The sequence below is a fragment of the Prunus persica genome, chromosome G5 (assembly GCF_000346465.2).
Source record: "Prunus persica cultivar Lovell chromosome G5, Prunus_persica_NCBIv2, whole genome shotgun sequence".
In the NCBI taxonomy this organism is placed as follows: domain Eukaryota; kingdom Viridiplantae; phylum Streptophyta; class Magnoliopsida; order Rosales; family Rosaceae; genus Prunus; species Prunus persica.
The window spans coordinates 13453213-13476130 of NC_034013.1; the positions used below are offsets into that span (position 1 = coordinate 13453213).

Below are 22918 nucleotides of genomic sequence, written 5' to 3' on the forward strand. Positions count from 1 at the left end.
TAATGAAATGAGGTAGACAATTATTATTTATTTTTTAAGATGGAGTGGGCTAATTTTCACTCAATATGATGAACTTTCTAAAAATTAGCATTAAATTCCTTTTTTTTTTTAGTTAAAAAAAATTGACACTGAGGTGACTATGTTCAACCAAAAAAGTGATTAGTCACAAAAGACCATTACAATAATGTAGCTATCTAACATCAAAATTAAGACAATCTAGGGCTCTTCTACTAACGATCACACCTGATCAAACAAACTTTGACATAAATATCTCAACTGATAGTGCAAACTCCTAACAATAAAAAAGATACAAAGCATAAACAAACCAAGAATTAGGTGTATATCTCTCTTTTGATATTGTGGTTTAAAAAATCACACAAAGCTTGATATAATGAAAAGACTAAAATAAGTTATGGTTTGAAAATTGTGTTGACTACACTTTATATTCCACTCTTAACTATACCTAATATGGACAGGGAGTAAGTAAGTACGATGTCGTTTATAGGAATTTCCACCCTCAATGCTAACTTGATATTCTCCATCGTGATTTCACGCTTTCCACGTGTTGACTAAATTATATATGGATACTTAACTAATTCTATTAGAATCCTAATTAATTAACGACACATGGTGACCAAACCATCCTGTCGCATCTACAACACTTTGGCTTCCCATAAATTTGAACAGACCCCATAAAATATTCCGATTGCATTTTCTATTTGTCTCTAGAAACACCCATATGCTAAAGTTAGGTCATTGCTCGAGAAGAAACACTTATGTAGAATGAGGATAACACTTAAGGAATTACGATATATCACACGTAGTAATTTTTTGACTTTACATATTATGATTGCTTTATATATTGTGCTACACATGTGAAACCTGTGCCGAAGGTACAATTACAGCAGTAAATATGGAATTTGTGCAGTAGTCACATGTATATGCATATAAATATAGAGCCAAGTTTAACGTACTGATGCACTATAGTAGTGTGGTGCTCATGCCATGAACTTCTGCTGCATCAGTGAGCACTGCTGCAAACCCATTTGATTTATTTTTAGTTATTTATATTAATCAATATTTGTTGTCTTTACTTATTTGTTCTGAAATTCAAACTACACATAGGCTAGGGCATCTTAATTGTGACCAAATTAATTTATGTCTCCCACAGTGCAGAGTTCTGCAAAGCTGCATTTTTCCTTTTTTTTTTTGACTCCGAAAGTTGCATTTAGGGGCATAGCACTTGACTCTGTTTTTAGGTATATGTTGGAACTGGAAACTAGATAGCTATCGGGGAACATAGTGTCTGGCATTGCATTCTAACACACACCACAGTGTCATTGAAATTCAAACCTTTTTACAAATACACATATTAAGCAAACTTACATATATAGAGAGAAAGTTATCTTTTCTAATCAAGCAGTCTCAGATATTTGCAAAAAGACATATTCTATATAAGTCAACAGAACTCTATATAATTAATTACCCTAATTGGTGTCAATCTCCTTCTTTTTACCAATCTAATTCTCTTGTAAACGAACGGTGAAGAACTATTTTACACATTAATAATTTATATGAACTTACAGCAATGACAACCACTGACTATTGTTTAATACTTCCTTGATCAAGAGTGCCATTTTTTCTCCATTTAGTGGGATTTTTTTTTGTTTTATTAATGTTTCCAATGTTTGGGGAATCGTCCTCCCAATGGACTTTTAATTTGTTCTTCTGACGACAACCTTAATGCCCTTTTCACAATAAAAAACACACACACACACACACTTTTTATTTGGAAAAAATCTTGAAAACTATAAAATATACACAAGATTTTATCAACAGAATTTCCGTACACGATTCGTATTTATTATATTACTGCATAGCTTTATTTATTTGACTATTCTTTTCCGTTCCACCTGGCCCAAAATGCAGGCTGATATGTTTTCTTGAGAAGCCAAAGTTTTTGCAATCATTATTTCTCAAATCAAACACAATATAGATTAGTGTTGCTAATTCTTTCTTTAAAACTTCATTTGAAATTTGACTCGTCCTTGTGACTCATGATGATTGTGGCTGGGCTGGAGATATTTAGGGTTTGATCGTGATAGCAGACTTCATCATACTTATACTTTAATGGATGTTCAAAACCACTTCAAGAGGAAAATAAGGGGATAATTTTTGTTCACTAAATCAAGGTGTATACTCATCATTCTTCTCAACACTTGACACGTGTTCATAAACATAATCATAATTACATAAATCAAAGTAAAAAGTTAATTATAGTTACATCTATGGAGACGTTTCAATTAGGTTTCTTAGCAATGTGACATTTCCTTATTTAACTTAACAGGGGTTAAATTGGCGCACGTGACTTGCGCATGACCTGGTAATTTTGCTAAAACATGGAGTACACAGGAATGGCATAGAGGATTAGGGTTTTGGGGATTGGGTATGGCGGCTATACATATGAAGGGTCAACTGGAAAAGTTGTTTCTTGTATTGGTAAGACAGCATAGGATCCATCTTGATCCTGAGCTTCCTTCTCCACCGTTTGATTGCTGCTTTTATACCAAATGAGCCATGATCTGGATAGCCCTGCACATCAAATGCGATTACACATCGAAAAGGATCCTTAGTGGGATTCTGAAATTTTGAAATAATTTCAAACCCTCTGGAATCCTACAAAGGACTGAGCAAGTGGTCTTGTAATGTAACTTCAATCTAGTGCGCTGCAGTACATTGTACAATTTGTAGTAAAAAATTGGTAGGGAAAATCTAAACCGACCATTTACCCTGTCTACTCAATAATTAATTACTAACACAGAAGTTTTCATAAATTTTAATCAATAATGATTTGATACGCCATGTGCCAGTGTCTTAATTTGAAGTCCTAGTTTAAAAAAAAAAACAAAAAAATAAAGTAAGATTTGGAACATATTCGAAAAATAAACAAATGAAATACTGTCACATCAGTTATGATTAGAAATGTAACATTTATTTGAGAAATGTATGTTATTACTATTTCTTACATTTGATTGGTAAATAGTGTAAAATTGAACAAACAATTTGGTGTTTGAAGAAGCAGAGGAGCCACGCCCTGAGAAAAGAGCAAGGAAATCCCTAGAACTGAACTATGAGTTGTAACCCTTAAACCACTTGGTGGGTGACACATCAGAAAGAAACTTGGTGGGGCCCACAAGGATGTTGTGTATGTACTAGAAATAGTACTTGGCACCAAGGGCTTAACTGGTGGGAGCGTTCTTGCTGAGGAGAGAAGAGACCAAATAGGGAAAATATAGGAAAATAATAGGTCAATAGGGGCTAGAAAGCTGTATGGATTATGTAAAACGTAAAAGGCTCAAATGAACAACTGGAAAGGTTAAACCCAAGAGTGTTTCATTGATATTGCTTCTCACATTTTTGCATGCAACTTGGTCACTCAGATTCGTGACCCTTCTGCCCCCTCCTTATATAAATATGGCTCTAGACCTTTGCTTCTAAGCATAAGTGTGGCATTGAGAAAGAATATATGAGATAGTAGTTTGTGTAGTTAATTCTCTTGTCTGTTTGAGCAAGAGAAATCAGAGTGAGTGAAATTAAGAGAGCTTGAGAGAGAGAGAGAGAGCGCCTTCAATCTCTTGAAAGAATGGCCATTCAACATCCTTTGACTTTGTCCTTTGGCCTCTTAGGTATAGTACAAAATGTTCCTTCACTTTCTCTCTCTTTCTTCCTCTTCTTCTTCACCATTAATCAACTCATAGAAGCTAGCTATAACCAATTTATTTTGAGTACAAGCGAGTCTAAACTAAAGGGGAAGGAGAATTTCTCACACACGCATATATACAACTAAAATGCTATGGGAATTCAAACCTGAGACATGCTCTATCTTTTTACATGCATGTCGCAACTTAATTCATATTTGCTACATTATTGCTTGTAATATGTGTATAGAGTTCTTGAGAACTAAAATAATTTTATTCTTTTATCGTAGGCAACATCATCTCCTTCTTGGTCTTCCTTGCTCCAGTGTAAGTGGGGTTTTTTTTTTCTTCTTCCTTTTTCTCTCACTGTATATTGACTTTTTTCCTCCATGGCATGGAACTTCAAATATTCATCATCAAATGATTGTTGCTATTGCAGGCCAACATTTTATACAATATACAAGAGAAAAACTGCTGAAGGGTTTCAAGCACTTCCATATGTAATAGCCCTCTTGAGTTCAATGCTGTACATATACTATGCTCTCCTCAAAGAAGAGTTCAAAGAAGATGCCACTTTTCTCATCACAATCAACTCATTTGGCTGCGTCGTAGAGACTCTTTACATTTCCCTATTTCTTTTCTATGCCCCTAAGAAAGCCAGGGTACGTATCCATCGGCCAGCTCATTAACATAACAATCTTCAGATTTTGCTTAACTGCGCTCATTAATCTGTCCAGTTCATCTAGTTTGAACTCACATGTCGGGTTAATTTGGAACCTGCAGATCTCAACCCTGACGCTTGTGTTCTTGCTGAACCTTTTCGGTTTCGGCTTGATGATGCTATTGACTCACTTTCTAGCCACAGGTGAAATGCGGCTTAAGATTGTGGGATGGATTTGTCTTGTCTTCAGTCTAAGCGTATTCGTTGCACCTCTTGGCGTCCTGGTAATTAACGACGAGCTAAACGAAAATCTCAAGTTATTGCTATTTGTAACATCTTAACTGAGCATGTATTTGTGCAGAGACGAGTAATACGGACCAAGAGTGTTGAGTTCATGCCATTTCCATTATCATTTTTCCTAACATTAGGTGCTGTCACGTGGTTCTTCTATGGTCTTCTGATCAAGGACTACAACATAGCTGTGAGTAAATAAAAACCTTGCACACACACACACACACAGATATATATATATATATATATATATAGTTGCATGCATGTGAAATGCAGGCATCACAGAATTCATATTTTATTAATAATAATCATCTTTTTCTTTTCCTCTTTGTTTATTGAACCAACAGTTTCCAAACATACTGGGCTTCCTCTTTGGGATTGCTCAAATGGTGCTTTACATAGTCTACAAGAACACCAAGAAAGTTCTGGAGGAGCAGCCGAAAGTGCAAGAATTATCGGAACATATTATTGATGTGGTGAAGATCAGTTCCCTGGTGTGCCCAGAACTAAACCCAGTGGTTCTGCAGCCAACTCTGGATATTACAAATGACATGATCGAAGCGGTTCAGAATATAATCGTGATGGCTGAAAAGACTGAAGAAGCCAAGGAAGCCATGGATATTGATGCCTCCACCAAAGTTTAACTCAAATTGAAGGAAAGGAACTTTGCATGCTTTCAAGTCTTCAAACAAAATGCAGAGTTCCTCTATCTGTATTATGTCTGCCTAATTAAAGTTTAATTTGTGTGTTGAATTAATTAATATCTACTTAATTAATTAGGGGTTGTGCCGAGGGTGTGTCTCTGTATTATATATATGTGCCCCTTCAAATTAAGGGTATCTGTCTTACTATCTCTCTCTAGCTATCTGATCTAGTTAGCTCTTGTGAGCTTTAAATTAATTTATCTGAGGGTACCCAAAAATTGTTATTAGTAGTTAATTACAAGCTACATTTTCAATACTAATTTTCTTTTTCGCTAACTTTTTAGATGTAATCTTTTGGGATATTTAAGATAAAAGTTGGTGGTATAATTGCTAGAAAAACCAAAACAAGCTGAGAAACTTATCCAACACCATCTAACTCATTTTGGTATGGCTAGCTTTTGCTGGTATGCATGCATTTGTTATCTCTCCTACAAATGAAAATGACACTTAGAATTAATTTTGCTCTAGAAAGAACTCTAGACTAAAAGTGTCACTTTGAATAATTGTCACAATAATATCAAAATTAGTAGCATAAACGACTCACTAACACAGAAAAGTAACTGATCGCAACATAATATATCATGTTAGAATAAACATATTTGTGAAAAGCCCTAAACTAAAAGTGGCTGTGGAATTTTCTTCCTTCAAGCCTATCCACTTAAAATTTTGCCAATATTATGAAGTGAGCTAGCTCTTGTAGAAATCTCACTGGGAGAGACAGGGACGTACGCGTCCAGTAACCAAAATATAAAAAAACTGTGTCCTCCTAAATCCATGTAGTGGAGAATCTCAGATTCTCTCTGCAGCTATGCACATATCTTAGCTAGTGTTCAATGACTCGAAAGATTACACCATGCCGATCTAACTGGGCCTAACTTTTAACATATCATGCTAGCCAGACACCACAGTGGAAGAAAATCACATATGTACATATAAAGTTTGGAATTGCATAAGAATATTCTTCCACATTTTCCAAGTCGGAGATCTCAACTCGTCTCTGTAGACTCTACGTGTGGTGGTACTCACATTTTCCACATAGTTCTGCTACCATAGCAATGAGTAAAAAGGCGTCAATAATACATTATAATATTTTAGAATAATATTTTCCATTCTGATATGACAGTAATTCACTGTATGAGAAATCAATTACTTTTTTTATTTGGGTTCTTGATGTGAGGAGTTTCGAAAAATATGATCATAGCCTTTATGTTTTGTTATTCTGTCACTGTGAGTGAAGTTTGAGTCAGCCTGATCAGATTTTCATCCATATAAGAAAAGATTTAGGTCACCTTGCTTGCACCACAAATTAGGGATTGCTTCTAAGTACGACCATCATCCATATAGATAAATAAATATAGTATATGTCAACTTTTTCATGTTAATTCGGGTGGATTAATAACATTCTTATGGTAGCTACATTCCCTGATGATAACTCTCCTTTTTAAGAAGTTGGGGGGGATTCGGTTTTGAACTTGTGGTTCAGGGCAAAAGCTTATGCATCTATTATATACCTACAGTCCCGATCTCTTGGACCACAGGAGTCCAAGAAATTTGTGGTCACTCACCGTTGGATGTAAATTCAACGGTTCACTCAATCTTGAACTCCTTTTAAGAAACTTTTTTGAACTATTAGATTAATATCCAACGGTGAGTGACCACAATCTCTTGGACTCCTGTTTAGTAATTAATCACCCTATAGTTTATGCATGCATAGATATCTTTTTTCACGTTTTCTCAATACTATTCGGTTTCCACCATAGGCCAATTGGCCAAGGTAGGGAGTCCGTCCCCATTGCACCCGAGTTCGAATCCCCCTTCCTGTAGCAATTCAGTTTTTCTCTTCATAAGAAGCTGGATGACAAGCTGACTCAACGCAAACTAACGACGTAACTCGTTTTAATTGCATAGTTAATCATATTATGTAGCAGTTGATATGTTAATAATCAGTTTATTATAAATCAGCTAATATGATTAGAAAAATGTAATCGCTTCAGTATTGCACGGTTTTGTTATTTGTTGATGTTGTTTCTTGGAAGGTGTATAAAATGTACGGAAATCAGGTAAGGTCATTTTCAAAATGAGCATGCCTAAAGTTTAGGTTCCCACGCTTGACCCTACCATGACTGTGCATGCATGAGGTGATGGTGATGAAATAAAGTAACCCACTACTACTTCAAATTCCTTTGAAAGCCTGAAGTCACAGTTTGTTCAATTATAAAAGGTTAGGGTTCCTCCAATTATAAAAGGTTAATATCTTCTTGTGCTTTTTGTTTGATTGTTCCTTTTTCCCATTTTGCTAAAGATTCTTATGCTTTTTTCTGGTCAACTTGTTCAATGTGCTTGAGTTACATGGAGTTTTAGACCACGCAGTGTTATCCGATAGGGAAATTTTGACATGCTGGATTGTTAAGACACTTCAATCTTTTTTAAGTTCGAAATAATAAATTTACCAGCCAAAACTGCTTTTGCGTGCAGCTTTTCACAAAATTGATTGCACAGGGCATTACATTTTTCTCAAAAGGGGCTATGATAATGAAGAATACAAAAACGTAAGAAAATTACAACATGTTATGAGGATAACTAGCTGAGTGATGCCCAATCCGGATATGGGCATTCATAAGTCCATCCAGGTGCAGAATATCGAACACAGTGTAGCCACAGAGCCTCTTCATGAACATTGTATCTGCAATTATAATCACATTCATCAAATGGAAGTTGAAAACAGTCGGTATCGGATTTTATATGGTTACATCATATGCATCAAAGAATATTCATGAAGACTGCACACGAAGAACGACAATTTTTACCCTTTTGGAACCAAATCTGGACAATTTGTACACATGGGATCGATGCTGAAATCTTCATTGGAATCTACATGTTCGGTGGATAAATTTTCGCAAAAATCAGATGCCAGGATCGATGCTGAGCGATCATTAACATGTTTGGACAGGTAAAGCAAGTCATTGGCTATTGGATAGCCTGCATGTTGCAAATGTACACGTATCTACATCACAGAAAAGGGGAGATCATTTAGGTAATCCAAATCTTTGCTTCAGATCAATAAGAATGAAAATGCAGAGCTATATGTCTTTAGAAGATGTGGAAAATTCAGAAAACAAAATGAAAAGTAGAGTCATCAAAAGAATAAGCATAGCAAAGTTTCACTCAATTAAATTGAGAATGAAAATTACCAAAGAGAACCAAAAAGAAAAGCATACGATGCATTTTGCACACTTACAGTACAGAATTAAAAAGGGAGAAAATATTCGTTTTCCAATAGCAACCTTTTAAAAAAAGGTTGTGTTACATCACCCATATAATTATCAGGCATTTAATTACCTGATGAGTTCGGCCAGTGACTGGTTCACACAAGACAAGGCTATGAACTCCATTAGTACTGAGTCTAGTAAACTTTGTACAAGCAGTCTTCCCCTTTATGGGAGTAGTATCACCACAAGCACCAACCTGCATAAACGAGAGATGGCTATTGTTCAGTATTGTTCATAGAGGCTATCAATGTCATGTCGTCACTAGTCTAGTTGGTCCATCCGAAATTGTAAGAGACCAGTTCGCAATGCGTAAAAACACAAGGCAGGAAGTTGCAAACAAGCAACCTCACCAACAACAATCACAGAGAAGGCTACAAAAACAAACTCAAAGATCCTATGGTTTAAACAGCAACTAGTAGCATCATGCACACATTAACCCACCTCTGCTGTGCTCCTTTGTTCTCGAGCATTATGATTTATGTTAGCATCTACAACTTGCTGGGAGAGAGAGAAAAAAATAATCTGTCAATCCTAACATTAAGAGAAGCATTTTTAACAACCAGCTTTAACAAAAGTAAACCTCCTGCTCAGGAAATTCCCCAGCAACTCTTGCAATGTACTGTTTCTTGATCATCCCTCCCTCAATCTGCAACAATTTCATTTTGACTTCAAAAAATTAAGAACTTTCTTATCCACAAAGCATGAAAAGAACACAATGCTTAAATAAGTCATCAAAACAGAACTCTTGAATATCTACAAAAAACAGTGGAACAAGAAAAACTGATTTCTTGAATATCCACAAAGCGTGATGTGCATGCAACCAATGCCACTTCTTAGACAATCCTGAATATTACCAGTCAAATAATTGGGAAAACCCAGGCTTATCTATATGCAAGTAGTCATGTGGACCAGATATAAAAGACAAGTGATGGGCTTTATGATTTTGCCTAGCATGATAAAACTAAAGAGATCAGTATACTTTATCTCTGACATGTAGCACATAACCAATTACAAAAGTGTACCCCTGTAATGCATGTAGCTCCTGGACTATATCGAACTGTAAGGGTTTAGTTATGATAGAAACCCTAATTGGACTATATCCAATTACATAAGTATATTTTAAACCCTAATTGTAGTGTGACAGAAACCAAATCACCATAAATTTCTGCTACCATAATACACAGGCTTTGGTTGTGATATTCCACGGCCATGTGATGACTTAGTTTACGGAAAATTTAACTAATACATTGTTTGTTCAAGTATCATATAATCAAATTTTATAGATGAAAGCTTACCTGTTGCCTAAAAAAGTCAGCTTTTGAAGCACTTCTGGCCAAGATAAGGAGTCCTGAGACAAGACGATCTAGTCGATGGACCGCTGGCATGATCATATCAAGGAAAATATAATGAAGCAAATAAAGACTCCATTTGAAAATATCATATGTAACTTCAAAATACATGCTGCCAGAAGTATAATATTTGCGTGAAAGTTAGGTTACGAAATAGAGGTGCCAAGCCATGCTCCGCCTCAAGGATGCCAACAACGGTATTCTTACGATATTGACCACACGGATGCACCTAGATAACAGAAGAAACTAACAGGCATAAGACTCCATAATCAGGTTGTGGGAGATGAGAAAAATGTTCCTCACCCGCTAGGCAAATATGTCATAATCCTACTAACCGGAATAGATGCAGGTTTACAAACAGTAACCACATCTGGTTCTTTTTGGAGAATCAACACATCCGAAGTCAACACTGGTGGTTCATGCCTACAAACAACCCTTACCACATTAATTGGTAGCTCGACAACTTTGAAATAGAGATTTGAATCAATCACCCAATTAAGAAAAAGATCATAAGTACACAGAAAACAAATTGAAAAAAAAGATAAAGCAAGCAGAGTTAAAGGAATCGACTACAAGAAAACCACAGACCTGTGCAGGAAGTGGCTTATCTTCTCTGACGTTTTAACTATGTAGGAAACTGGCACCATCTCTCCATCAACTCGTATCCTTCCACATTTCACTGCGCTAACCTGCAATGCATCACAATCCATAACAATATGCAGAGTAAAACTTGGAGTAAATTGTCACTAAAACATTTAATTAAAATACAAAGCAATTTTCTTTATTAAAAAAACATCAAAACTCTTACATAGTAATCATGAGACCGGCCTTTAAACTCATCAGTGAACAAGTCAACAATGGTCTTCCCCGCCCAGCGATTCTTAACCTAAAACCCAGTAGCACAGAATTAGGGTTTAATCACACTCAACTAATCACATTCCCAAATTAAGCAGATTGGCTTACATGAGCGATGAACTCGAAGTAGTAGGGTCTCACATGGCGCCTCCCTGCAACATTCCCGCCAAAATAAAAATGCTTTCTTTCAATTACTGTTAATATTTTACAAAGAAATGAAACAGCTTTCGAACCCAGAAGTTACCGTTGCGAAAGATGTAATCTAGTCGGTGTGGAGGGTTGGCTGGGGTTTGCCAGACGATCTCCATGTTCTCTTCTTCCAACTTCCTCTTCATTTTTCGGCTTTATTATCAAAAAAATTGCTTTTGCAAGAGAATCACAGCCCTAGCGCCCAAACCGCCCTAAAACGACGTCGTCTGGGCCCCCGCAGGCGGATTTAGGATTAGAAATTATGTCGCTTTCATACTATCGATCTTTTGACCTCGAACGACGTCGTAGTCAGCTTTGGCAACACTTTTTCTTCTTCAGCAGCTCACCCCCAACAAGAAGCACCAACCTTCAACCTCCGTAGAAGAAAGAAATACAAGAAGAAGAAGAGTCTCAGAATTGCTTAGGCTGATCGTCTGCTACGCGAAAGGAAAAGGGTCGGGCTTCAGAAGTGCCAGAGTGCCAGAGTGCCACGTTGCCACGTGGAAGCAATCAGTCGGTGGATAGGTGAAAAGTCGAAAGTCAAAAGCTTGACGGGGAGAGATGCCGGAGGAGGATTTGGTGGACATAAAGTTCAGGTTGTATGATGGTTCCGATATTGGGCCGTTCAGCTACTCATCGGCCTCCACCGTTGATATGCTTAAGCAGAGGGTCGTCTCCGATTGGCCCAAAGGTTTGTCTTGCAACTTGCTGTTTCTTAGTACTTAATTTCTTTGTGAATTTGTTTGCTATTATGCTTGTCAATTTCATTGTGTTTCCAATTTGGAATTTTGATGTTGATTTGGATTTTTATGTCAATCTAAGTTTGAAGTTTCAGTTTTGGGCAATCAAAATTTTAGGAGCTTTTGAAAGAGCCTTTTTAATTGAATCTTAAGCTAATTTTCTAATAATTAGAACAACCCAAAACAATTTTGAGTCTCACTTATTGTGGAATTGGTATTTTTTGTGAGTATAGTTACAAATTTATTACTTTGACTCCCTTTTTTTCCCCATATGAATTCTCTGTTTTTCCATCCTTTGTTTATCTAGTTTTGATTTTCTTGAGATGCCCTTTTGATTTTTGTATAGGCAAAACTATGACACCCAAGACAGCTAATGAAGTGAAACTGATGAGTTTTGGCAAAATTTTGGAAAACAACAAGACAGTGGGTCAATGCAAATTACCTTTTGGTGATGTTGGTGGGGGAGTTATCATAATGCATGTTGTTGTACAGCCAGCTATAGAAAAGGCTAAAACAGGTAAGATTTCCATTATGATCTAAATCTCAGAAAGTTTCGTTGCTTGTGGGTTGCAAAGACTACTTAATCTTGTGCTGTTTTCAGAGTTAAATTTGATATCTATAAATGAATTCGATGTTGTTATATCATATACTTCTGAACATTGATTTTGGGTGAATTGTGCACTGGCTTGTTTATTGCAGCCTTTATGCCTGGAGAATTTAATTGTAAATTCCTCTTAAAACTTTTGAACCATTGTTCAACAATCAACTAGGAAACTAACTGGTACAAAAAGTTTGTCATGTGGACGTTGTCATTACTTATTAGCATTTGGTTTGAGCCTATGAGAAGTTTGCTTTCTCTCGTTTCCTTCAACAGGAGATATATCTTCTATGGTGTTTACTCCAGCAATTCATTGTTATTAATGGCGTGTATACTGTCTGTGAAAGGGGAGCAACCTAAGATCAGAAAAGATTTGAGATTAAAGAAAGGCTTATAATGAAGACAACCGTCAATAGGAGAGAGCCATTTTGTTTATGACCTTACTATGTCTTCCCTTAGGAAGAACAATTAACTTCCCAAGAATGGAGGGATGCATATATTAAAACCATCCTTGTTGGTTACTGCTATTTGTTTGGAAGTTTTTCACTCAAAAAGTAACAACGTGGGTTTTACTGATCCTAATAGTTATAAATGGCAAAACTAATTTGGAATGGGATTAATTAAGTGAAGTTTTGTTGCCCTCCACATTTGATTTTATAAGCTTGAGGTTTCTGAAAAGCTTGTCATGGTTATTCTGAACAGAAAAGAAGGTTGATGATTTGCCCCGGAAAGTTGTCTGCTCCTGTTCCATATTGTGAAAGAAACTGTTTGATGTTGGGATCTGATGACTTGGGAATGAATGATTTGGCTACAGTAACCATCTCCGGGCATACGTTTGTTCATTTTTCTTGCAGCACCAATGTGTACAAGTTGTGATGTGTGTACAGAAAACCATGTTGTTGGTGATTTCAATAGTTGCAAGGCTTTTGTCTTCCACCATCACAGATTGCTTTTTCTTTTGTTCATCTATCCATTTGTTATGTGCCTTTTCCTGTGTCTTGTCCTATAGGTTTGCTTGGATGATTGTAGCAGTAATACAAAGCTGTATAGACCTTATTAATGCAAAGATCCACAGTTCAACTACAAGGAGCAATGTGTTTATGCTGTGTTTGTCTGAGTGGTAGACTAGGACAGTAGCGTAACATTGCAGGATGAAATTTCTGAAGTGGAATTTGCATCAACTAGTGCAGATGCATATTTGGATCACCAACGTCCATTTTGACACTGCATGCAAAAACGTCCTAACGATTGAGAAAAACCTGCTCTCTTTCTTGTTCGTTCGAACAAGACCACGACCATAAACTACGGATTGAATAAGTGAAATACATAATCTGAAAAATCAAGTATAGTAGTTGTCTAGTTCTATAAATTTCTTTTTTATGGATGTTAAATTTTTTTTTTTCTTAAAGTAAGATCCAGCGAGTATTCTCTTACTCAATTGAACATAAATTCTGCATAACTTTGTTGACAAGTGGATCAAAGGTTTTGTTCTAATCTTCATTTAAAGAAACATCAAGTGTTGACTTGAAACTTACTCTCTAATTTTCACCATCTTTATTGGAGGAGGTTTCGAGTTCATATCTCGTGAACAAGGACCATGCTTCCATGAATGAACGATTGAGTTAGGAGGGCAATTCGCAAGCCTCTTGTGTAATATAATCTGTTGTAATTCTAGATAGTCTACAAGATAACCATGTGTCAAGGTAAAGAGAAACAGAGGGTACAGAAACCGGTTGAGAACAAAGAAATTTCCGAGATTGTATACTAGCTTAAGATCAGATACTACACTCAACAGCTACTAAAGTACAAAAACTTCAAATAACAAAGCCTCGGATTCTGATCGAAGATGACAAACAAATCGACTCTCTCAAGGTCACCACAAATTTGGCAATCCTGCAACAGGGGAAATCAAAGAAAATAATAGTACAGAGAAACAATGGATTTTTCTAAATCTGCCTAAAAACTCTATCTGCAGCGGCTATCGTATTTTGGATGTCTTCATGAGTATGAGCCAAGCTTGTAAACCCAGCCTCAAACTGGGAAGGAGCAAGGTATACGCCTTCCTCCAGTAGTCCCCTGTAAAACTTTGCAAACTTTGTGGTGTCACTCTTTTTCGCGTCATCAAAGTTGTAGACAGGCCCTTCAGTGAAGAAAAAACCAAACATCCCGCTTATATACCCACCACATATTGCATGCCCAGCCCTCTTCCCAGACTCTATTATACCTTGAATGAGTTCACTTGTGATCTTATTCAGGTATTCGTAACTTCCTGGCTCCTTCAACCTCTTAAGGGTATGAATCCCAGCAGTCATCGCTAATGGATTTCCACTCAAGGTCCCAGCCTGGTACATTGGTCCTGCTGGTGCCACAATTTCCATTATCTCCCTCCTTCCACCATATGCACCAACTGGCAGGCCACCACCAATGATCTTTCCAAGTGTTGTTAAATCAGGAGTAATGCCAAAATACTCCTGTGCTCCACCATAAGACAAACGGAATCCAGTCATCACTTCATCAAAAATGAGGAGAGCGCCATGTTCTTTGGTGAGTTTGCGTATGCCATTAAGGAAATCAGATTTAGGAACAATGAAGCCAGAGTTCCCAACAACAGGTTCAAGGATGATTCCTGCTATTTCTCCTTTGTGACTTTCAAAAAGCGCTTCCACTGCCGACAAGTCATTGTAGGGGGCCGTTAGAGTATCAATAGTGGCTGCTTTAGGAACACCTGGTGAGTCTGGAAGTCCTAATGTGGCCACTCCACTACCAGCCTTGACAAGGAATGGATCGGCATGGCCATGGTAACAGCCCTCAAACTTAATGATCTTTGGTCGGCTAGTGTATGCACGAGCCAGGCGGAGCACACCCATGCATGCTTCTGTGCCTGAGTTGACAAATCGGACCATTTCTATGCTTGGAACAGCGGAGATCACCATTTCTGCAAGAACATTCTCTAGAAGACAAGGTGCACCAAAGCTTGTTCCTTTCTTCATTGTTTCAGCCAGAGCTGCAAGTACCTGAAAGTAAGTGTTAATCCAAGATAATTGAGTTATATAATAACTATCTTTGCTACTACGAATTGACAAGGTGAAGATTAACAGTCAATTCTTTTTGATCTTTCTATTCTGTCCGGGAGAGGGATTTTTAACTTGAGATGCCTATGTGCTAGCCTTATTAAGGACTTATCATGGGCGATTCTCCTTAACAAAAAATGAGGTGCCTACATCATTGTCCTAAAATATATAACTCCTTTGGGAGAAATGCGTATGTGGTATTAGAGAAACTATATTACATATATGTAATACAAAACTCAGTGGAAAAATATAATGAGAGAAGGAAAGAAATAAGTCAGTTCTATTCTCCAAAACAATAACAGAAACAATGTGAATTGATCCTTGGATCAAGACTGTCAACAGAAGCAAGTGAAATTCATAATAGATTACAAGAACAGAGAATAATACCTTGTCATCCGCGTGACCGATTATCGCAGGTCCCCAGGAACCCACATAATCAATATACTCATTGCCATCTATGTCCCACATGTGAGAGCCCTTGACAGAATCAATCACAATAGGTTGTCCGCCAACAGACTTAAAGGCACGTACGGGGGAATTCACACCTCCAGGCATCAACTCCTACAACAACAAAAAAAGTTGTGTCAGCAAGCAATAACAGATTTTGAAGCAATTTCTTCTATTCAACATCTGATGTAGAAAAAGTTAAAATGACACATATCCTAAAATATAGCAACTCAACATAACCATTTGAGTTCGGATCCCACGTTTCAATGACTAAAAGATTTGAATTTCATCGTCAGCAATCAGAACCTTAAACAAACTGGAATTGGATAACCCAAATTCAAATTCCCACGCTTGTTAAAACATCATCAAGACTAAAGCTTCAGTTGCAACATCAAATATATTCACCTGTAATCACAAAACACAGAAATTCCAATATTTCTAAGCCAAACCCACATCTCCAAATCAACTAAAACTCACCATTACAAATCAATCCCAAGATTCCAGCTTCTCTACTTATCTTTCTCATATTCCTAACGGATCACTACGAATCTATATCCCACCTCACTCAAAATCCTTAACAACTATTGGAAAAGAAAAGAGATTTAGACAAGATGGAAACTGTACCTTGGCGGCTTTGAAAGCCTGCTCAGATTTCTCGAGGGTGAAACTCTTCTTCTCGTCGAGAGAGACGGCCATTTTGACAGTGCAAAAACGCCGAGACGATTGCGAAAATCGTGAACTGGGTCTCTGAGAAAGCTTCGGAGTTGAGCGGGACAGCCCTACAGCTACCCCAGGGATTGTGTTAGCCATGATTGCTCCAAGCACTCTGTCTCTCTCTTGCTGGAGCTATTTCGGTCAAGAAGAAGATAAGTGTACGTACGAGTGAGACCACGACCTTAGACTACGGATTACATAGAAGATGCAAGCCATGTGGGCCGGGTTCGGGTTATAACGGGTCGGGTCGGGCATTTATTGAAAGTCAACAGAGTTGGGCCTGACTCTGAGCCGCCTGACGTATTTCTTGGTAATAAAACATAAGGTGAATGAAAATAAAATATTGCATTATTGGGGCTTGACCATCCAATGCACATATACATTGTGACAACATTTTTCCTACTAATCACAATTCTGGCATGGCATTGGAAATGAATATTTTGTGTACTTTTCATTTTCTTTCTCCCAATGCTGAATACTTTGACATCAAAATGTGAGATGCTAGTTTGTTATTGATTTCAATTTTAGTAGAGTATTCAACACCGCCCTGAAACTTCTTAATTTCCATCTCAATTGCTACCTCATGTCCACAAATAGAAATATTGGAGGAAATTAAATGTTAAGGAACAAAATATTGGAGGAATCTAACAATGTTAGTAGACTGTTTAATCGACTTATTTTCAATTTAGGAACACAGAATAAAAAAAAATTCAATTCAAGAAAGTAGGTATTTTTACTTTAATTTTGTTCTCCTGAGAGATTTGGTGAAATTGCAATTCTTATTTTCAATTTTCAATTTGAGTGGATTCTTGTACTCTAAGTTACCAAGTTGGCTTTATTTAATTAAAACTTAATTAAACATAACTAAATAACTCTTAACATCCTCCCTTAAACTAATTTATGCTGAAAATAGTTTAGGATTTGTTGACCACCACATAGTCTTATTAATCTGCAGCTTCTCCTTTATCAATACGTCAAACTGAGAAAACTCCAAGCATGTTCCTCAGCTTCTTGAACGTAGGTTGCTTTAATGGCGTGGTCATAATATCTGCAATGTGTTCTCTCCTCTTGCAATACTGCAATTCAATCTTTCCATCCTTGCACAAATCTCTTAGAAAATGGAAGCGAACATAAATATGTTTACTCCTTCCATGCATAACTGGTTTCCTTAACAGCTTGATGCACAATAGATGATTTTTTGACCCTTTTGCTCATTTCCAAGTACTTTGAACATCTTTCTAAGCCAAACAGCTTGACAAGAGTTTGAAGCTAGTGCCACAAATTCAGCTTCAGTTGTGGAAAGTGTCAGTATCTGGTGCTTCTTTGATGACCACGATATTTAAGTCTTAATTAAATAAAGCTGACTTGGTAACTCAGAGTCCAAGTCAATGAGGATTCCTAGTTTGTAGGAGTGGTGATTAAGGTCGTTCATCACAGTTAGAAGTGTTTCGTTGCTTTCGTTTAATTCCACAAAATCTGTACAAGTTGATTTAGTGTTTAACGTGCAGTGTAGATCAATTCTATTTCAATTGTAATATTGTTTCATGAGTATTTTCCAGTTTTCAAGTTCAATAGCTTCAAACTTTCAATTTCTTTTGAGTTCCAACATTACATCCCAATTGCTATCTAACCATGTTAGTAGACTGTTTAATCAACTTATTTTCAATTTAGGAACGGATAATTAAAAAATTCAATTCAAGAAGTAGTAGGTATTTTTACTTTAATTTTGTTCTTCCGAGATATTTGGTGAAATTGCAATTCTTATTTTCAATCTTGAAACTGAGTGGATTGTTTAATCAATTCTCAAAATAGGCTGTAACATTATGCAAAAGCAAATATTGTTTTGTCAACAATTTTGATTAATTTGTAGGAAAAAATCATTTGTGTGGACGTAATACTTAGCATCAGGAAAAGTAATTTATATATTGTTTGTCAAAAGAAATCCTATTTGTTAGATTGAAAATGTGGTAATGTTTTTTATACAACGCTATGTACTAACATAATGATGCACAAATCTTATAGATCTTATCTCTATTGTTGATTTCGCATCCAACATTAGAAAAAGAATTTGACTTATAGCATGTTTATTACTCTATAATCGAGTGAGTAATAATTAATTTGAACATGAGTTTGATTGAGGAGTCATTTTGAATTTCCATTGAAGTTATATATTAATTCACCTAAATTAGAATTGAAACTAATTTAATTATTAAAATTTTATTGTTCTCAATAATGTACTCATGATGAGTTGCTTTTCCAATAATAAGAATAGCATCCGTACTAGCCAAGAGTTTAATTCTTACAAAATCAGAAGTTGAGTTTCTAATATTATGTGAACCGCACTTGTATTTTCATTCCTAAATGATTAAGTAAACGCAAGATAATCCATAAATTGTAATTGAAAACCAACTATTTTTATATAAAAAAATTGATTACGAATATGTGAACATGTCGTTTGAAGGGTAAATGGCCTTTGATATTATGTATGGAAAAAACCAAAGATGACAAGCTAGACAGAGCAGATCGGTGTCAGCAATAAATCTCTTTGCCCCATATTTTTTAGAAACATTATACCAAAAGGAATATTCCTTTAATATCACATTTGAGCTTTTGCATCTCCAACAAAGTAATGACAGTAAACCATATCCTATACTATAGTCTATAGTATATTACTATATACACAGGAGAGAAACCCAAAACATGTCAAAAACTCAATTTGAAGTTCAGGCCCAGCCAAGTCTCTCTCTGTCACCATGCATTTCTACCCTAATCCATCTTCAGCCAATCCACCACCCAAAACACCATTTCAGGTACACAAATCCCAGAAAAGAGTTGAAACCATCCAAAAACAGAGAAGGGCAAAATAGGTCTCTTAGGAAAGCTCAAACTAGCTTAGCTATACTAAATCCTGCTTTAGGTGCTTTATATAATTGTCGTTTTTGTTGTTGTCATGTCGTGTGATATTATAGTAAGGTGATCTTTTGCTAATATTGAGATATTAAGAGCATGAAACGGAGGAAACTGAGAGGTGGTAGAGAAAAGTATTGGCGTATTGAAAGGACAGTGTACCGCCATTGACCAGAGGCTTGCCATCGTTCACAAGGCAGTCGTTGTAGTGAAGGCGCTTGAAGATCCTAGGGTTCACAAGCCGAGCCGAGCTGAACCAACCACAGGTGAGGTGGATGCGAGAGATATCACAGCCGCTGGCACACACGTTCATGATCTCAACGGTGTAGGTGGGAATACCACTTGGCAGTGGGCCCGTGGGACCCTGGTTTATCACTATGTCTGCCTTGCTACACTTTTCTCCTGGAATTCTGTTTGGTTCGTCCATTTCTGTCGCTGAACAATTAAAAGCAAAACACAATTAAAAACAAAACAAAATTAAAGAAAGAAAAAGAATAAAAAAGGGTGTTTAGGCATTGAAATTAGGGTGCTGTGCATCCAATTAGACAATACAATGCAAACCGACCAAGCCTTCCAATAGGGCTGGCGGGGAGGGAGGGCATCTCCAGACAAAACACACTTTTGATAGGTGATTCACAGGAATAATACATGAAAAGTGAAAACAAACAAATCTAAACCCCAAAAAGGCTAAAATATGGAGAGAGATGGGATGGGATGGGACCATGAAGCTTCTGCTTTGCTTTCATTGTATCATCTAGGCTTAACTTTTGGGTATTGGAAAATTAACATTCAAGAAAAAAGTAAAGCGCTTTTAGTCAACATACCTTTTCACTTATAGAGTGACATTTCCATCTGTCAAACAGCCACTTACAGAAAGAAAAAAAGAGACAAGGTGCAATTGAAATTCATTGTATGCAAAAAATAAAATTGGCAGCCAGCTTGCAAATTGAATTCGGGCAAATTTATGCACCCAATTGGGCTTTATGCACACAAATTTCAAGAAATTATTTATAGACACCAAAGCAAGCATGTAGCCATGTACATAAAATAGTGTGTATTTTCAAATGGGTACCAAAACAAGGAATGAAAATTTGATGGGATATGGAGATCCCATTCAAAAGATGCCCATATGGACAACAAATGTTGCCCTGTGGGGCAAAGACAAAGCGCTAACGGTGCACGTTAGCATAGCCTTAACCAGCAAAAGGACATGCACCTCTGACACCCAACCCCACCCATCTGACCAAGACTACCAAAATTCATTTGCGAGCAAATGGGTACCGAATTCTGGTTGTCCCTCCCAGCACTCAGCTCTCAGCATCACTATTTTAGAAAAAATATAATAAATCCAGAAACCTAAATGCATTTCAATTGTCCAATAGATACCGAATTGAAGAAATTAAATTAAATTAAATAATGCCAAGAATTTTTATTTAATTGGTTGATTTCTTACCACGAAGAAGAAGCTTGCGGTGGGTTGCAGTGAGAGTGTTGTTTCCTGCACCAGACGAGCTTGAACCCATGGAACCATGGCGGATGCTCATGAATACAGCTGCAAAACAAAATTCAAAAATTAAAATGCGTAAAAAAAAATTAAAATTCAAAAAGAGGAAAATGCTTAATCATTGGATTTGGTCATCATGTTGAAATGCAGAAAAGACAAACACATGGACCCCTTGTGTTTGTGAAAGAGATGCCAAGAACAAACAAAACAAAAAACATAAAAGCGGATTTAATATATAAAAAAAATAAAGTAATAATTAAATAACGAAAATCAAAAGGAATGTGGAATCTGAGAAAATCGTGGCGTGCGTAAATCTTCTCCAGTAAGATCCAAAGGCGTCCGTACACGTACCATGGTCAAACGCAGGCGCGAACAGCAGCACTGCAGCCACTACTGCGAAGAAGACGAGTAAAGACGACGTAACGACCACACCGACTCGCCGAGTCATCATCATCGCGTTGAGTGGACGAGTGAGTTGAGTTGAGAACGAACTCGGTTGCGAGAGTGAGCGCTGAGCTGACGAGCGAGTCGAAAACCTTGGCCCGCCCTGGAATATGAAGAGGCTGAAGCTGAACCTTCCACTGCAAGCTTGGGCGATAAGCAGAAGCTAAAAGCTAAAAGCTCTGCATTGAAAACAGAGAGTGAGAGAGAGAGATTGAAGGAACCGATGAATTTATATCACATCAAAATCAATTGATCTCAATCAGTCAAAGAAAGAATAACCGTCGATTTGGAGAAGGAGAGAGAGAGAGGGCTGAGATTTGACTTCGTATAAAGTGGGAAAGGCTCACGGGGTTAATGAGGCTATAGGCTATACGCTAGGCTTTATTATAGGCTATGCAACAGGCAAAACGACGGCGATTTGAAGTTTTGAAGAGCAGAAGGTTCAGAATTGCAGGTGGTGGTGTTTGATTTTGAACATAAATAAACACAGAAAAAGGATGCGTTTCGGTGCAAATTGAAAACTGCAATGGCAATGCGTGTGTGGGAAAATGGGGATTTTCCGGGAAAGTTTAGGCAGCGAAATTAGAGGAGAAAGAAAAAGAGAGAGAGAGTTTTAATAGACTGTAAATAGTAGTACTAGCGGTACAGGATAACCAAGGGACACAGAGCACACAAACATACACAGAGCAAAGTTGCAGAGAGAGGCAGACATTGTTGGTTCTTGCAGAGAGAGAAGGAGAGAGAGAGAGAGACTGCAGAAGCTCCAAGAGCGAGACAAAAATGGCAGAGCAAATCGTAGAAAGCTTTAAATGACAAAACACCACAATCCGCTAAAGCCGATCGAATTGCTATACGCATTTATTGTTCTCATCTCCGGCACAGATATACACAATACGAGTATAATATATATATGTAGGCCACGTATACGTACCTGTAATTAGGGTTTTGGCAGTTGGTGGATCGAAGAGGAAGGTGGGAAGTCGTGTGCTCTGGTCTGGGTCTGGAGTGAGTGGTAAAAGCGGCAAGAGGTAATTATTATATACTGATTAATTATTTTTTGGATTTTTGGATTTTTTTGGGGAGAGATTATTATTTGATTACATGGAAAATTAAATAAAGTGCACACGTGGGGGTTGTTAAACTGTTAACTGATGGAAAATGAATCATTAGGCAATTTTCATCCGATTTAGCGGGGAATGTTCAGGTATGATGTGGGTCCAGGGACCACACGGATGACATTTGCCATTTTGCTCGTACACGTGTGTGTTCTTGTTAATGTTTTAGGACACGGACATGGACATTTTCGTGAAAATATTAGGACCATGTACATTGTCAAATTTTGTATTTTTCGGTAAATGGACATGGACTGGTTAGTATGCTGCTAACAGACTACTAAAACAATTCATTCTAGTTTGAATAAATGATTTTGTATAGCAAATGATCCATTAGTATAGTGATTTGGAGCAATTGCTCCAGC

The 22918-nt window shown here is 37.0% G+C and overlaps 5 protein-coding genes across 6 annotated transcripts; 2 read left to right on the forward strand and 3 right to left on the reverse strand.

The window, feature by feature from the left end:
• LOC18777591 (bidirectional sugar transporter SWEET10) lies at window positions 3513-5589 on the forward strand. The gene is made up of 6 exons (XM_007209360.2): window positions 3513-3686; window positions 3989-4025; window positions 4138-4360; window positions 4482-4643; window positions 4721-4840; window positions 4998-5589. The coding sequence occupies exons 1-6, from the start codon at window positions 3644-3646 to the stop codon at window positions 5292-5294; spliced, it is 882 nt and encodes a 293-aa protein (XP_007209422.1). The 5' UTR covers window positions 3513-3643; the 3' UTR covers window positions 5295-5589.
• Window positions 7758-11263, reverse strand: LOC18776283 (RNA pseudouridine synthase 7). Its single transcript, XM_007209267.2, has 12 exons — window positions 11072-11263; window positions 10936-10979; window positions 10781-10858; window positions 10561-10661; window positions 10308-10395; window positions 10123-10201; window positions 9919-10001; window positions 9204-9269; window positions 9065-9121; window positions 8694-8819; window positions 8162-8358; window positions 7758-8037 (listed from the first exon to the last, which is right to left on the reverse strand). Exons 1-12 carry the CDS (start codon window positions 11160-11162, stop codon window positions 7935-7937), a joined length of 1113 nt encoding a protein of 370 aa, XP_007209329.2. The 5' UTR covers window positions 11163-11263; the 3' UTR covers window positions 7758-7934.
• Window positions 11284-13440, forward strand: LOC18776195 (membrane-anchored ubiquitin-fold protein 3). 2 transcript variants are annotated; one of them, XM_007209714.2, is made up of 3 exons: window positions 11284-11707; window positions 12103-12273; window positions 13057-13440. In XM_007209714.2, the coding sequence occupies exons 1-3, from the start codon at window positions 11578-11580 to the stop codon at window positions 13110-13112; spliced, it is 357 nt and encodes a 118-aa protein (XP_007209776.1). In that variant the 5' UTR covers window positions 11284-11577; the 3' UTR covers window positions 13113-13440. The 2 variants fall into 2 exon arrangements, with proteins under 2 accessions (XP_007209776.1, XP_020418906.1); XM_020563317.1 differs by lacking the exon at window positions 13057-13440 and adding an exon at window positions 12631-13039 and having other exon boundaries at window positions 11385-11707.
• On the reverse strand, window positions 14088-16756 carry LOC18776608 (glutamate-1-semialdehyde 2,1-aminomutase, chloroplastic). The gene is made up of 3 exons (XM_007211181.2): window positions 16497-16756; window positions 15813-15986; window positions 14088-15368 (listed from the first exon to the last, which is right to left on the reverse strand). Exons 1-3 carry the CDS (start codon window positions 16680-16682, stop codon window positions 14301-14303), a joined length of 1428 nt encoding a protein of 475 aa, XP_007211243.1. The 5' UTR covers window positions 16683-16756; the 3' UTR covers window positions 14088-14300.
• On the reverse strand, window positions 19060-22692 carry LOC18778048 (protein TAPETUM DETERMINANT 1). Its single transcript, XM_007210985.2, has 4 exons — window positions 22373-22692; window positions 21349-21620; window positions 20947-21045; window positions 19060-19928 (listed from the first exon to the last, which is right to left on the reverse strand). The coding sequence occupies exons 2-4, from the start codon at window positions 21449-21451 to the stop codon at window positions 19585-19587; spliced, it is 546 nt and encodes a 181-aa protein (XP_007211047.1). The 5' UTR covers window positions 21452-21620; window positions 22373-22692; the 3' UTR covers window positions 19060-19584.

Coding starts and splice junctions, on each gene's coding strand:
- LOC18776283 (XM_007209267.2), bottom strand. CDS start 11,162: ATGAAGAGGAAGTTGGAAGAAGAGAACATGGAGATCGTCTGGCAAACC. Junction 10,980..11,071: donor AGATTACATCTTTCGCAACG/GTAACTTCTGGG, acceptor GGAATGTTGCAG/GGAGGCGCCATGTGAGACCC. Junction 10,002..10,122: donor TGGCTTGGCACCTCTATTTC/GTAACCTAACTT, acceptor TGATCATGCCAG/CGGTCCATCGACTAGATCGT.
- LOC18778048 (XM_007210985.2), bottom strand. CDS start 21,451: ATGATGATGACTCGGCGAGTCGGTGTGGTCGTTACGTCGTCTTTACTC. Junction 21,046..21,348: donor CGCGCCTGCGTTTGACCATG/GTACGTGTACGG, acceptor TTTGTTTTGCAG/CTGTATTCATGAGCATCCGC. Junction 19,929..20,946: donor CCGCAAGCTTCTTCTTCGTG/GTAAGAAATCAA, acceptor TTAATTGTTCAG/CGACAGAAATGGACGAACCA.
- LOC18776608 (XM_007211181.2), bottom strand. CDS start 16,682: ATGGCTAACACAATCCCTGGGGTAGCTGTAGGGCTGTCCCGCTCAACT. Junction 15,987..16,496: donor AGGCTTTCAAAGCCGCCAAG/GTACAGTTTCCA, acceptor TTGTTGTTGTAG/GAGTTGATGCCTGGAGGTGT. Junction 15,369..15,812: donor TCGGTCACGCGGATGACAAG/GTATTATTCTCT, acceptor ACTTACTTTCAG/GTACTTGCAGCTCTGGCTGA.
- LOC18777591 (XM_007209360.2), top strand. CDS start 3,644: ATGGCCATTCAACATCCTTTGACTTTGTCCTTTGGCCTCTTAG. Junction 3,687..3,988: donor TTTGTCCTTTGGCCTCTTAG/GTATAGTACAAA, acceptor CTTTTATCGTAG/GCAACATCATCTCCTTCTTG. Junction 4,026..4,137: donor TTGGTCTTCCTTGCTCCAGT/GTAAGTGGGGTT, acceptor TTGCTATTGCAG/GCCAACATTTTATACAATAT.
- LOC18776195 (XM_007209714.2), top strand. CDS start 11,578: ATGCCGGAGGAGGATTTGGTGGACATAAAGTTCAGGTTGTATGATGGT. Junction 11,708..12,102: donor CGTCTCCGATTGGCCCAAAG/GTTTGTCTTGCA, acceptor ATTTTTGTATAG/GCAAAACTATGACACCCAAG. Junction 12,274..13,056: donor TATAGAAAAGGCTAAAACAG/GTAAGATTTCCA, acceptor TATTCTGAACAG/AAAAGAAGGTTGATGATTTG.